This window comes from Plectropomus leopardus, chromosome 9 (genome assembly GCF_008729295.1).
Source record: "Plectropomus leopardus isolate mb chromosome 9, YSFRI_Pleo_2.0, whole genome shotgun sequence".
NCBI classification, from domain to species: Eukaryota; Metazoa; Chordata; class Actinopteri; order Perciformes; family Serranidae; genus Plectropomus; species Plectropomus leopardus.
Window position 1 is genome coordinate 20,419,126 of NC_056471.1, and position 15,168 is coordinate 20,434,293.

The window sequence follows — 15,168 nt, forward strand, 5'->3', positions numbered from 1 at the left end:
TAGTTTACAAGTAATGTACGCTCCATTTTTAACATGATGTTTTTTATGAAATAGTAAACATTATAATTCTCAAAATTCTGACTGCTTTCTTTTTTATTATCAGCATTTAGTTTTACTTTTACTTTCATTAGTAAGTACATTTTATATCACAAAATTACTTTTGATACTTTAGGACTTTTACTCAAGTAATGTTCCAATATGCGACTTCATCTTCAACCAGAGTCACTGTCAGGTAAGAAATCTGTACTTTTAGTTAAGTCAGGCTTTCAGGTGCTTCCTCCAAAACCTCTGAAAACAAACTGTAACAGCGGCAGCTACACCTCCACCTCTGTGAATTTGGAGCTACACCATGGTTATGTTACCCAACCAACGTTGCCATGGTAGCAACTTGTCAGAGGATGGCACCCACCTGTCACTCAAAGCAACCAGGCCCTTAATTATGCATAACTTAAATCCTTATTGATATTAAAATGCACTTGCCACACAGTTTTCTTGACAGGGGAAATTAGGTAAGGAGACCAAATTGCTTTTGTGTGTGTCTGTGTGTCTGTGTGTGTGTGTGTGTGTGTGTGTGTCAGGCTGTAAACATGTTTATTTCAGCTGAGAAGGTGGGCATTTTAACATGGGGGTGTATGGAGATTGACTGGCTTTTGGAGCCTTAAGTTATCATTCAAGGTTATCATTCCCCAGTTTTTGGCACTTCAATGTCGGCTTCATTTTTCAGTTGCCGCTTTGCTTTTATGAACTAAAGCAAACAATGCTGATGTGTTACAAACAATAAAACTTGTGTGTACGAATATACAGGCTCTGAAAAAGTGCTCACAGCTTGCTTAATAAAGGTTTAAAATAGTAATATATGAAACGGTCTTTTTTTCTGTGATTTTCAGCGAGTTCCGATTCACCTCTGAAGTGCCTATCTGGCTGGACTATCATGGCAAACATGTCGTCATTGAACAGGTGAGAGCTCACTCAGACGTCTGTCACTCAGCATGACCAGAAACTTCTGATTGATATATATTTGCAAAGTCTGTGTAGTTGATGGGGAATAGTACAGACAGACAGTATTTTCACTGCTGTCCTGCTCTTTGTTTCATAGGGAACGTTTGCAGGGATTCTGATCGGTCTCGCTCAGTTAAACTGTTCTGAGCTGAAGCTGAAGAGGCTCTGCTGCAGACACGGGTACGAAAACACACATCGCCATGTTTGAAAGGCAGACCAGTGAAAGTTCAGTTGAAAGTTTCTCAGTTTTTCTTCTGCAACACTTTTAGTCTCCTCGGTGTGGACAAAGTGATCCAGTACGCTGTCACAGAGTGGCTGACGGACATCAGGAAGAATCAGCTGCCGGGCATTCTGGGAGGTGTTGGCCCCATGCACTCAGTTGTCCAGCTGTGTGAGTTGAAACTTCTCCAAACACACTTCACTACACAATGTATAACACGGTTATAATAATAATAATGATAATAAACTTAGCACCTCTCATACAAGAAAGAGCTTTACAATTAGGGCATTATAAGCACAGAGGGCTTCACATGAAAACTGACAGAATCAACGTTAAAAACAACCAGCGAGACAATTCAGCATAAAAGGACATTTAAAAAGAGTTTATAACAAAAGTGCTTAAAATCATGAAATCATAAGATAACAGCATAGATCATGAAATCCTGTAAGATACAACGCTGTAAAAGAATTGCAGCAGTATTCCTGTGGTCCAGAGCTTTGGGATGTCACTGACAAATGCTGCATCCCTAGTTTTCTTTTGGCTGTTTTTGGGAACCTCCAATAAAGTAAACTTGGGATGCAGCATTTGTCAGTGACACCCCAAAGCTCTGGACCACACTGCCTGTAGATAGCAGAGAAGCCACCTCCCTAAATATGTTTTAAACGAAAACTTAAAACGCATCTCTTCACTTTCGCCTTTAACTAGCTCTGACTTAACTGCTTTGCATTTTGCTTTGCACTTACCTACGTACTGCTGCACTTCTTTAAAATGTATTTTCATTCATTTTAAGCATTTTATACACTCTACTTTTAGTCTTACTTTTATTAATATTATCTCAATGGGTTTTATTTTCCATCTTATTTTCATGTCATTCTGCACATTCAATTTTTATCCTTATTTTTATCTTAGTTTTTCAAGTGGGTTTTATCCATGTGAAGATGCATTCTGTTCTGATCTTATTTTATTTTTACATGCAGGTTTTATTATGTATTTTCACATGAAGCACTTGGTGCATGTAATTTCTTTTTCGTGAAGCATCTTGGACTGCATTTCTTGTTTAACATGTGCCTAATAAATGGAGTTATTACGATAAGTGTGTGTGAAGGTAAATAGTTGACAAGAGAGATAGTAATTTAGCTTCATCCGAGCCCATTCAGAGCTTTGTACACAAGGAGAAGGACCCTGAACGTCACAGGAAGCCAGTAGAGAAGCTAAAACTGGACTGACATGCTCTCTTTTTGGTTTTGGTTAACAGCTGAGCTGCAGAGTTTCCAGCTAGCAGAAGTCTCTCAGTGCTGTATTTCAAGAGGCCTGTAAAAAGTGCATTACAATAGTCAAGTCGGCTTGAAATAAAGGCATGAATCAACTTTTCTGCAGCTGCCTGATTTAGAAATGGTTGTACCTTAGCTACGTTTCTAAAGTGGAAAAAATATGTTTTGGTCACCTTGTTAATTGTGACTTGAAGCTTAGATCTGAATCTAGGATCACACCGAGACTTGTAACCTCAGATTTAATCCTGGGAGTTTTAAGTCCCCAGATCACTACACAGCGTTTCTCTTTTTGTTTTAGCCCCGACAAGCAGGATTTCAGTTTTGTTTTTGTTTGGCTTTAGAAAATTATTTCTCTTCCATTTATTTATTGCCAAAAGACGGGTAGCAATGAAGCAATGTATATGTTCTTCATGTCAATCAGTTCATTATCTTCCCCTTTTTTATCTCCATGTGTGTCTCCAGTCCACGGAGTGAGGGATCTGTTCTGGTTGCCCATAGAGCAGTACAGGAAGGATGGACGCATTATTCGAGGTCTCCAGAGGGGGGCAGCGTCCTTCGGCACCTCCACAGCATCAGCTGCTCTGGAGCTCAGCAACAGGCTGGTGCAGGCCATACAGGTACTCAGTCTGTCAGGACTGCGAGTTTAAGTTATGCAGAATCTAAATGTGTTTCAGGTAACGCAGAGACAAACTGCTTTTCACAAAGTGTGTTAACAAACTCTTATTCTGAAGTTTTTAGTTGAGTCCGTTGAGTTTCAGCTAGTCTGTCTCTCTTGCCAAAAAGTGTAAAGCAACGTTTGTCTTTTTCTCTCACAGGCCACAGCAGAGACAGTGTACGACATCTTGTCTCCAACTCCCCCCCTGAACCGCTTCGCCATCACGGAGGGCAGGGCCCCTCCCAGCCGGCCCCGCAGAGCTGCTCAGCCCGCAGACCTCAGAGAGGGCGTGGCCAAGGCCTACGACACCGTCAGAGAGGTGCGTCCCCAAACTTGCCCTCTCCAAATTCATAACGGGCCCTTCTAGAGAACTGAGAATCCAATTTATGAAAAACTCATGTTGCATAATCAGGTTTGGGGATGAAGGCTGGTGTGTTGAACATCTGTTTCCACCTCTGGCAAAGAGAGTAATTACACAAACGCTGTTGGCGAATTATGACGTATACCTGCAGGTGAGCTCGCCACTTCTCCCCCAACTACCGTGAGCGCTCTCTTTAAATTTTTTCTTGAACTTACTCTTTCTCTGAACACCAAGTTTTGTTTTGTTTTTTATCTAGAGCATGCACTTTAGGAACTTTTCTTGGAAGCCTCTTAGTATTTCTGCCACAGCTTCCCCCTCATAGATGCTGATCTGTCGCTTTAGTCTCCCCATCCTTCCTGCCTCCACTAGCTCTTGCTGGTTGGCGTGAAAAGCATCACTTTTGATGTGCCAGTGTGGGAAAGTCATCACAGAAACGAGACACCACAACTCATAGTATACTGCGAAAAACAGGGGCAGTGATGGGCTTAATCGACTTAATCAGCAACATGCACTTGTTTGGCAACAGACATTAATTTATATAGAAGAATCCCGAACTTCAACTTTACAGAAACCAGATTTCTGCAGCTTTTCCTGAAGAAAGAAATTTCTTAGCCATGAATATTTAAACAGGTTTCTAATCTCTGCACGGTGTTCATTTGTGCCTCTTGAAAAAAGTACATAGTGATTTAAATCTGAAACTAAAGGTCAACCTGCTAAAAAAATCAAAGTTTTTAACCACATCTTATTGTCTTCATTCAGCCAGTAGAGCTCAGGTGTTGTTGGTTTTGGTCATGTACAATGCAGGAGGTTTAATGCAAAGATCAGAATATGTTAATAATATACAGAATATACAAAAAAACAAATTGACCTGGACTTTGTGGGCTATTTGTTTATGGACCGAACAATCAATCAATTGATTAGCAGACAAAAGTATTTCCTGCACAACCTGAGTTCTGGTCCCTTTAGTGCAAATATATAAGTGTACTAAAAACACTAATTATTTCGACTAATCCCTCCCTGTACTCTCTCCCTCTGCTCTCCAGGGAGTGATTGACACGGCTCAGACCTTGTGCGATGTAGCATCCCGCGGCCACGAACAGAAGGGTCTGCCCGGTGCTGTGGGTGGCGTCCTGCGGCAGATCCCGCCCACCGTGGTCCGACCCCTAATAGTGGCTTCTGAAGCCACATCCAATCTACTCGGTGGCATGCGGAACCAGATCAAACCAGACGCCCGGAAGGAGGACTTCCTGAAGTGGCGCACGGAGGACGGCCAAGAATGATGACGACTTTTTTTTTTGTTTGTCTGTGAGAGAGAAAGTGTGTGTGTGTGTGTGTGTGTGTGATTGTGATTCATGGAAGTCTCAGCTAAAGGAGCGAATCAGGATCTGAATGTGACTTTGCATGTATGTATTGACTAATGAGAGTCAGTGTGCGCTCCAATTTAAAAACAAAACGACGACTAACGACTACTGCAGTTACTGACACACAGTGTTTTGCGTGGCTCCATCAGACATGGATGTAACCACATTCAATCATTCTCTTGTGCATTCAGCAGGAGCTCTCCTCATATTTGTCCCCTCAGTGACACACGCGTCTGCAGATTCTCCTCACTGTCTGTGCAAACATATCACCGTCACACTCAGCTAGCTTCATTTTTAATCCAACCCAGTGCAGGTAGGGTTATCACTCTCAAGGTTTCCTTGTTCATAAGAGACGCAGACTGTGGGCGCTTCATTCGATCTGAATTGTGCTGCTCGAAACTATTTGTAATCTGATTTAACCCTTTGAAACCTGTATCAGCATCACTTTTCTTGTGCTGCACTCACAAGTATTTAAACCTTTGAGCCATCGCCAAAATGGTTTGATTTCTTTTGGAAACTTGAAAAAGGGGAATGACATAAGAGATTTTAAGAGATTACTCGATTTAGAAGATTATTTTAAAAAAATAAAATAAAAAGATCATGAAAAATGTCCAGGAAACCACATTTCTAATTATCATAATTACATATTTAAAATTATGTTACTTTTTTTATTTATTTATTTTTAAGATTTTTTTTCACGTCAATTAATTTTTTTTTTATTTTTAAGATTTTTTTCACGTCATTTATTTTTTTTTCTTTTATGGTCATTTTAAATTTCTTTTCACTAATCTCTTCTTAAATTGCTCATTGCTTTCTTCCCATGTTTTTGAAAGAAATTAAGCCAATTTGCCCAGATGAGTAAGGGGTAAAGTCGTGACCTCTGGCATAATTTGACCTTCTTACAAGGTGCAAGGAGAAGAGGGAGAGGTAAAAACTCCAGCATCACTTGCAGAATTTGTGAGACAAACATATTTCAGCTTTAGGGCAATTTCATAAACGTTTGGAAGAAGCTGAACTTATGCCAGAAGTTTCTTCTCTTTGTATTATAATGTACCCGTCACAAGATGCAAACTCTTACCCTTCTTTGGATGCAGTCTGAGATGAACAAGTCATGTGACCTGAGCTTTGGTCCGCTTGTTGTCCAGTGATGCTCGTCGATGAGACAGGGAGAATATTTTGATGAAGTGTCCTTTGCTAACACCTCCAGAGGTCACAACACGCAGCTTCAGCCCCACTGCTTCTGTCTGCTGTTATTTGTGCCATAAACCTTGCAGAGTGCTCTTTCTGACTAGTTTCTGTTGCCTTCCTCCACCCTGCACCCTCCCTGCTTCAAGTTTAACTCATACTGGCTCACATTGATGCACACCTGACTGAGAACAAGGTTCACGACTGAATTGAGATACGGATCACACGAAACCTCGAAACTCTGTAGCACATCGGATTCTGTTAAAGCTCCACAAAGTCGAAGTTGGGCTTCAGCCGTCTGTAACTCGCAGTGAACTGTCCGGATGTCAGCCAGTGGTTCTTCCTTCTGCATTGCAGCTCGTTTGTGCTTCTGTTTCCGTGAAGAGTTAAAGACCGGGGTCTCTCTTCTGAACGGCTCTGCCCTCTTCTTTAGTTGCCTTCCTGCATTTTTTAAATGTTTCTTTATTTGTTTTTTATTCTGTTAAAACATTAAGTATTGTCATACTCGTTTTCAAAATAAGAGTTGAGAGGATGTGAATCTGGTGACAATGGAGGATGAAAAATTGGGGGTTTTGTGGTTAAAAAACAAAGTTTTACATTTTTATCTTTTTTGTTTAATAAGTGTAAGGGATGTGTCCCTCTGTGCGTGTGCGTGCGTCTGAATGAGAGACTGTGTGTTTGTGTGCGCGCATGATGCATGTCTGTGAGGATGACAGGTTGATGCTTGTTACACCTCTTGTGTGTAATTACTATTTACTATATCATAAACTGTATGAATGACCTGTATAATACAAAGACGAGGAGTATACAAAATTAATACAAAAAATAAAAAATTTGAATATAAAAACTGAACATCATGTGTTCCTCACTTTTTTGCTGCTTAGTAATATTTTCTTCTGGCTGTTGTGGTTACAAGTACATGTACTATGTAGGGGACACTGGGGACATTTGCAACACTTTTTCCATGTCTCTCACATACTCCTTTTCTACCAAATTTGAACATGTTCTGCTCAGGATCTAAAGAGACTCAGAGTTATCCAGCGAATCAGCTGTGTTTCCACCAGTTTTGAGTGGCAATATGGTAAACAAAGATATGTTATTAATGTAGGATTTTACACAACAGGGGTAAAATGCCGCTTACACGTTAATGCATCAGTAACAATAATCAACTTATTTAATATATGATATTCTTTTGTAAAATATGTTGATATCTGCTGAATATTTTTTTAAACAGATTTTTTTTTCCCTTTTAACAGTTTTATTTGTACTTTAACTTTGGTCTAAATGCTTGTTCTACCATCGATTATAGGGGACATGTCAAATAATTTCTTAAGCACTGGGGAGGGGCTTATGTTTTTTTTGTATTTTGGCTTATGGAGGGGCATACAACTTTAAATCATTGTATTTTAAGTTTGAATATCCTCTGAGACACAAATGTTTGGAAGGCATGTTTTCTTCAAAAATTGGAAAAATCACACCATCTACCATAGCGAGGAACTGTAACAGAAATTATTGTTGGATTTTCAAATTTCCAACATTTCTTGAACACATTATGTGCAACAAACATGTCAGTTTTAAGAAAAAGCATGTCCTAATCTAAGCTTAAAATAGTGGTTTCATTTAAATCGCTTTATTCAACGTCTCATTAAAAATTTCACCAAAATAAACTGCTTACAATAACTAACCAGCATGCATGACAAGCTTGCTTTTTTCCAACTCCAGGTTTTCAATTTTGAACCTTCAAACATCAAGGGATAATTTCTAAAAATCTAAAGACTAATTTATGGTGGAGAGAGGCTGATGTCACTCAGGGAGGCTCAGGGAAAAATATGTGCTGCTAAAAAACAGTTTGTGTTTTAATTCAGAGTAAGTTACACTAAAGGGACTACAATGAAGAGATATATTGACATTAAAAAATAAAGTTAAATCGCGGAACCAACTGCGGTTGTCTTAGTGCTTCGGGGGACTTTTTATGGCGATGCAACAGAAGCACATCCGGTCCGCATGTAAACGCCACTGCGTGACTTTTAAACGTAGCCAAGAGACAGAAACTTCATTAATCCGTGTACATTTACCACAAAATACTCACTTGAACAAGTGACAGTCGTTCGTAATCATGAAGCTGCTCACGCACAACATGTTGACATCTCACGTGAAGGGAGTGACTAAAGGATACCCGCTTCTCATCAAGGTAAAACACCGGCCAAGCTAACGGCTCGCGGCTAACGCGACAGACTGACAGCATCAACTTTGACTTTGTGTTTGATATTTTATGACTCTGTATGATTAAAATGAGAGAGACAAACACATGCGGATTAATGATACATATAATGTGACATTAGACACTTGAAAGTTGTTATTTTGCTTCTTGTAACGGTCAAGAACAAGCTAACTGGAGGCTAGCAAGCTAGCATCCGTAAACTAACTGAACCTCATGTCTGAAATAAACTATATTGTTTTAAAATATACAAAAAGGCTCTATTAGTATTACAGATGCAGCTTTATGTGTCCTCATAATTTTGATTTCAGAGTCATCTCCATATTGTATATTTTGAGACTTAAAAATATATATAATATCCGAAAACCGTGTATTCAGTGTACAATACAAACATTTACAAACAATTACAAACAACAATAATGAGAAAAGTATGTAAAACTCAAAAAATATAATAACAGAAAATAAAATAGTGTAAAATAATATAGATACAGGTATTAATACACACGGATGAGTTCACGCAATTAGTCATAAAGTAAAGTTGTAAGATCTGCATTAATTCAGAGTTTTGATCATTTTTTTTATTACGCATTTTCAAGTTTTACATTTTTTGATTTTTTTTTTAAAGGTTAGATCGAAATGTTGCACAACTGAAATTTGCTGGGTGCTTTTTAATACAGTTTGCACATCTTTTCTTAGTATGCCCCCTTTTTTTTTTTTTTGGTTCCAGCACCTGAAAAAGTCCTTTGAATTTTCGTTCCCTACATCTCACCAATGTAAAATTTGGCGAAAATAATGAGCTAAGTAATTATATACTGTTCATGATTGGAGAAATTTGAATTTCTAAATAATATTAACAAATCAGGTTCTTTTAATGAAATTTTCTTGCCAAAATGTATTTGGAGAAAGTTCACAAAATTAAGTGTTCCATTGTTTTTTATCACATTGTAATATTTTGATACTGTATGCTCAAAATCACACAGAAACAGGGTCTATGTAACACTCAGTAACACTTATTAGTTCAATTTTCATATAAAAAATGAAAATTAAGAAATCTTAATTCAACATTGGTCTGACAAATGAAAAAAAAAAAACAATTTTCAAAGAAATTGATTTACTAAAGTAAGTGAATGTGTGTAATGCTCATCAATTCAATTTTCCAAAGTACTCACATTAGTCAGTGGTCAAGTAGTTTTTCAAGTTCAATTCATTTTCTTTTTTGTATTGGTGCATAACATAAACTTTAAGAGACGATGAAGTAAAAAGAATAAGGTTAAAGTAAGTTATAGTAAAAATGTGAAAAAAGTGTAAACATATATATATCTGAATAAAATGAAATGGCAGCACAGTTTTTAGATGCAATATATTTACCCTCTGCTATATAATATGACTTCCTGCGTCTCAGTGTTAAATAAGTGCCATATATTAGCATCAAAAAATACCTTTAAAGAAAATAGAAAACTTTTTTTATTGCATGTGCACTACAGTTTTCACTAAACATCCTTAAATTCAGTGCTTCACATGTGTAAATGTACACAGTGTAAAGCCCCCTGAGACAAAATTTTGCTTTGTGATATTTGACAATATAAATACATTTTATTTGACTTGGGCCCCTAAATGTCTTCATGAACCGGCTGTTTTTTTGTGCAGGCCACTGAGGTGAAGGTGAATGAGGTGGACTTCAACCCTCAGTTTGTCAGCCGGATGATCCCCAAACTGGAGTGGAGTGCTCTCGTCCAGGCTGCAGAGGAGGTGAGTAGGAGACCGTCATAACTTGTTATATATAAAATTATAAATCTGAATACCAGCAGACTTTTAAAACTCTCCAGAGGGTCACAGTAAAAAGCTGTGAAGTGTCCCTCAAGCTCAGATGCTTTAAGAGTGTAAGGGTTATTTTAACTTTAAAGGAAAACAAACTTTTATTCTATTGTAATATATTTGTATTCAATGCTATGTGTGCCCAGGTTTGTTTGGTTTTGTTCTGTTATTTTTTTATTTTTTGTATGTGTTTTATCTATTTAAAAGCTCAAATTGACAAAAAAAATCACATTATAATCTATTGTAGGACGAGATTGAGTGTGGGGGTATTTTTTAATCAGCAGCAGTGGTCCAGGAGAGTGATTGCAGATTAAGGAATTGGTTAACAAAATATTAACACCTGAAACTTAATCCCCTAGTATACAGTAAACAGTGTTTCAGTTACTGGGGTGCTGGGTAATGTGCCATTATGTGTTTAGATCTGTAGTATCTTGTTCTCCAGTAGATGGATATTATTTTATGGTCCCCTCTTGCACCCAGTAACATCCACTAATGAATGCAACTGCCCAGTTTGACCAGTCGTCACTGTCTCATGAATGGATATATTTATTTATTTGACAATCGTAGAATACACAAAAAAAACGGCTTCACCTGAAACAGTTATCACATACATCTACAACTGTTTTTTATTAAATTACACAAGAGCAGGTTTATTTTTGTGATCCTGTTATATCCAAATAATTACATACAGAAACAATTAGAGACATAAAAGGACAACACTGTATTCATTTAGGCACGGTCCCTATCATGAGACTGTTTGCAAATCATTTCTTCAGAGCTTGTTTTCGCTCTGCTTCAGTCAGTTTCAGAGTTATAAGAAGTTTATTCTGTTCAATTGCAGCTGAATATGAAAAGCTGTTTTTGCGCTCTGAACTTTTAAATCTACAAAGAATAAAATCTTTTCGGCTAAGTCTTGTTTAATAGTTGCGATTGTCTCTGAAACGATAAAAGTACTTTTTCGTCTTTAGTTGGGACAACGGCAGGACCTGCCGGGTGAGCTGCTGCCAGAATACGAGAACAACGAAGAGTTCCTGAAAAAAGTGCACAGAGTGCTGTTAGAGGTAAGAAGGTCGTTTCTGTCAGCACTGGCGGGTGTTTTTTGACTGCAGTGATTATAAATGTGTATGTTACTACATTATGTAGAAATAGGATGCAGATGTTTGGTTTACAATGCTATAATACAGAAAAATACAGCATAATCTCACACTGAAGAAGCTGAAACCATGAGGTGATAGATACGATTTCTGTCCATCAAATAAAGAATTTACTATTTGGTGCAGCCGTAGTGTTTTTCCCTAATGTTTACAGTGATTTTATTTTGGGATAAATATTTTAATTCACAACTACTTTCATTATTAATCAAACCAACACTTTTTCACCAGCCTGAAACCAATTCTGAATGAAAGGAGCGTCTTTGTCCTTTTGTGTTTGTGGATTTTGTAAAAAAAAAAAAAAAAAATAGACCACTTCTCCATTCTTGACATTTTTCACCGTGTGGATCTCAGCAGTGTTTCCTATGCTTGTTCCACTTAACACAGTGAAAGAATCATTAGAATAAGTTTCTTCAAACACTTAAATGCACGTTTTGGATAAAAACAAACAGCTTATAATATTCACTCCCGCAGTCACACAGAAAGGTACAGAAGGCACTTCACATCCTGTTCCTATTTCTGTTTATCTGTTACTGGCAATAGCAATTAGCAGCAAAGCTTTCATGTGGTCGTTTCCTCCGCAGTCTTTTTTTTCATAACTGCACCACGTCCATGTAGTGGCGGAGAGTGCCATTTATGTGGAGATCAAACACAGAAACTAAAATACTTTAGTTTCAGACATTGTTCTAACCCCAGTATGTACACAGCATGCCCAAAAATATGTAGACTCCCAAACATGACACATGTAATTCTTGAACATCTCATTCCAAAACCATTGGTATTAATGGTGAACAGATGGCGTTTGTACGGTGCTTTTCTACATGAACAGACAAAGCGCTTTACAGTTTTCCTCTAACTCACACACTGATTGAAAGAGGAGCCAGGAATCGAACCCAGTTAGTGGACGACCCGCTCTTCCTCTCAAACCACAGCAGCGAGGCCAGGGGCAATTCATAGCAGCCCCGTACGTGCTTCTACGATTTCAGGACGTTTCAGGTTCTTTAGGATGTTTCTAGGATTTTGGGACGTTTATAGGACTTAAGGACATTTCTATGATTTTAGGACATTTCTCGGATTTTTGGATATTTCTTGAATTTTAGGATGTTTTAGGACATTTAAAGGACTTTAGGACATTTTCTAGGATTTTAGGACATTAGGGTCTTAGCTCGGACCTTTGTCGGGGGGGGGGTATTTTAATGCTGTTGTATGCACTCTGCCACCTTATGTATGCTAAACTTAAAAAAAAACAACACTCACCAGTTTGAATCACTTTTTATTGTGAATTAGAAAATGGTTGGGGGGCCATCCGGCATCCTTTGAGGGGCCAGATTTGGTCCACGGGCCATAAGTTGAGTATTACTGCTCTAGACTGTCAGGTTCTAGAGTTATTATAAATCTGTCTTGGCAGAATCAAATCTTTTTCTCACGGCCCGGTTGCAAATGTTGCAAAGGCTTGTTTTAGGCCACAGGCCAGGGGTTGGGAACCACTGGCCTAAAACATTCAGTGTGTGCTGTAGCATTATTTTCCCTTAATCGGAACAGGGCCAAACCAAAAGTGTGGCGTGAGGGTGTCCGTATACTTTTGGCCATAAAGTGTCTTTTGCTCTATGGTGCCATCTAGCGGTGGTCTCACTCCTCTCATCTCGGCCGTGTGTTTGTGTTGCAGGTGGAGGTGATAGAGGGCTGCCTGCAGTGCCCCGAATCCGGACGGGAGTTCCCGATCTCCAGAGGAATCCCCAACATGCTGCTGAACGAGGACGAGGTGTAGACAGCAGCTCCACGGTTCTCAAACACATCCTCACATCAAACTCAGATGGGATTGTGGGTACTCGGACAGAGAGAGGAGAGAGGTTTGACTTGAGTTGGTGTCATGAGAAAACTGGCCACACGGTTTGGTTTGATTGTTGTTCTGACAGTTAAGAGGCCGATGCTGCCAATGGACAGAAAAGATTTAAAGAACAACAGATGGAAATGTTCCCCGAGAGACATCCCCAGTGGTTTTATCTGTATTTATTTTTGTAACTGTTTGGGTTCTTTCTTTTTTTTTTTCAATAAAACTGTCCGACTTTCGAAGACAGCCAAAATTGTTTTAGGTTTTCGTGGAAAATATGGATTCACGTATATTACAGACAAGTTAAAAAATACATCCCCTGAGGCTCTCTGAGTGAGTGACAGGCTCTGAACCCCATCTCGCCCTCTCTCAGGGTTTAAGAAAGTGCTGAGGGCCAGATGACGTGGCAGTGGCTTGTCTATATTTGGCTTTGAGGAAAAGAGGCAGAAAAAGCAGGCGGGTTAGAAGTTGTTTTTGAGGAAGTCTTTCTTTTTTCCTTTTTTTTTTTTTTTCTTTTATGCCTCACATTGCAGCACACACACATCACCCCACCTGGGCAGGCTGCGATGCCCCACAGCGTCTCATCTTTTAAATGCTCCTGAAAGAAGCAGTATTTGGTTTCTTTGTGATCGTTTCTGGTGCGGCAGCAGCAGTCAAGTTGGAACAGGAGCGTTTTGTTCGCGGGCGGTGTTATCATTTTTAGAAACCTTGCCAGGATAGATGATGAAGGGGGGGGCTGCCCTGACCAGAAGCCTCGAGGCAGCCTGAGTCTCTCCTACCTTTCCCTTCTACTTACAGCAATTACAGGCCTGCACCCGCAACTATAATAATGGTATAATGGGATGGCAGCAGAGCAGCAATAAAAACCACCCCTGACAGATTAACAGTCCTCTCCAAGTTCTGAGCTGTAATTAACAATGAGACCGAAAGAGGACCAGAGGGGAAAGAAAGGGCCTAGATTGAAAGCTAGAAAAGATAAAGATAAAAAAAGGGATGGGCTGTGAAGTGATTTAATAAAATTAGGATAAGCCTTAAGCTGCCGGGTGAGTCTGAGCTGAAAATCGCACTGAGATCTTCCCGAAATCTGCATTTTGAAATCACTGGATTGACTAATACATTTAATTTCCCCATCTTATATTTTGACATTTTGATGGTTAAATATTTACAGGTTCAGTGTGTAGGATTTAGGGGGATATAGTTGCAGAAATTGAATATGATATATAACAGGGTATTTAAAAGCCCTTTTCAGGATCTTTTTTTTCCAACAAATTGGGACAGATTTTGTCTTATACTTTGTCTTAATCATTTCAGCTAATTATAACAGTAAGTAGTATATATGTGGTCCTGTGCATATATAGTAATTAATGTGAGTGAACTAGATTAATCAAAATGTTGTCAACAGGTAAGAGCAAGTAAGAAGTAAAAAGATAAGAAAAAATAAAAGTATCAGGGTAACTGGTAGTGCTAAAGATTTCTAACATCAGAGATGTGGTATTTCACACAGAAGAGTTAAGTTTTACTCATTTTGACAAAAAGAAATTAAAAGATTGATAAATTAGATATATTACAAATTCAAATTTAAGACTATTAACAACTTCTAAGGTGTAATATGTAAACATTTGTGTTAAACTTTAAAGGGATATTTTAGCAGAAATGACCGAATGTTTCCATTAGTGTTTAATGTTTATTTACTTGAAAATAAGAATTGTTGTTTTTCCATAATTCAGAATGAGCCGTTCATATTACATCGGTAGCGGTTCCTCATCAACAGAGTTTGTTGCGTTGTTTGCCACACTGGCTCTTGATGGGGAAGTTCGCGTTTTTGGCATCGTCCACCATAGTTAGCATTCCCTCTACAACTTGCAGCATCAGAAAAAAATATATTTTTTTACGTGAAACCGATTTATTCAATGTTTTTACCAGTTTAAATCACCAGGTCCGTTTGGTTTAAAAAGAACAGACTTCTGCGGATGATTCGGCTCCCGGTGAAAACGTCATGAGCACACGTCTCCAACGTGCCAAACAACGAAAGAGAAACACTGATTTGTAAAATGAAATGCCTTTTTTCAGTGTTTTTACAGGTTTTAATCACCTGGTCTGT

At 38.5% G+C, this 15,168-nt stretch overlaps 2 protein-coding genes across 2 annotated transcripts in view; both read left to right on the forward strand.

The window, feature by feature from the left end:
- atg2a (autophagy related 2A) overlaps positions 1-5,484 on the forward strand; it is a 36,511-nt gene extending 31,027 nt beyond the window's left edge. Inside the window, exons 37-42 of the mRNA XM_042492996.1 lie at positions 888-957; positions 1,097-1,179; positions 1,269-1,390; positions 2,953-3,107; positions 3,306-3,464; positions 4,550-5,484. Of these exons, the coding sequence (XP_042348930.1) occupies positions 888-957; positions 1,097-1,179; positions 1,269-1,390; positions 2,953-3,107; positions 3,306-3,464; positions 4,550-4,786 (826 nt within the window). The 3' untranslated portion in view covers positions 4,787-5,484. The remainder of the gene's footprint in view (positions 1-887; positions 958-1,096; positions 1,180-1,268; positions 1,391-2,952; positions 3,108-3,305; positions 3,465-4,549) is intronic.
- Positions 5,485-8,046: 2,562 nt separating this feature from the next.
- Positions 8,047-13,313, forward strand: trmt112 (tRNA methyltransferase activator subunit 11-2). Its single transcript, XM_042493475.1, has 4 exons — positions 8,047-8,243; positions 9,918-10,019; positions 11,054-11,146; positions 12,903-13,313. The coding sequence occupies exons 1-4, from the start codon at positions 8,169-8,171 to the stop codon at positions 13,002-13,004; spliced, it is 372 nt and encodes a 123-aa protein (XP_042349409.1). The 5' UTR covers positions 8,047-8,168; the 3' UTR covers positions 13,005-13,313.
- The last annotated feature ends 1,855 nt before the right edge of the window (positions 13,314-15,168 follow it).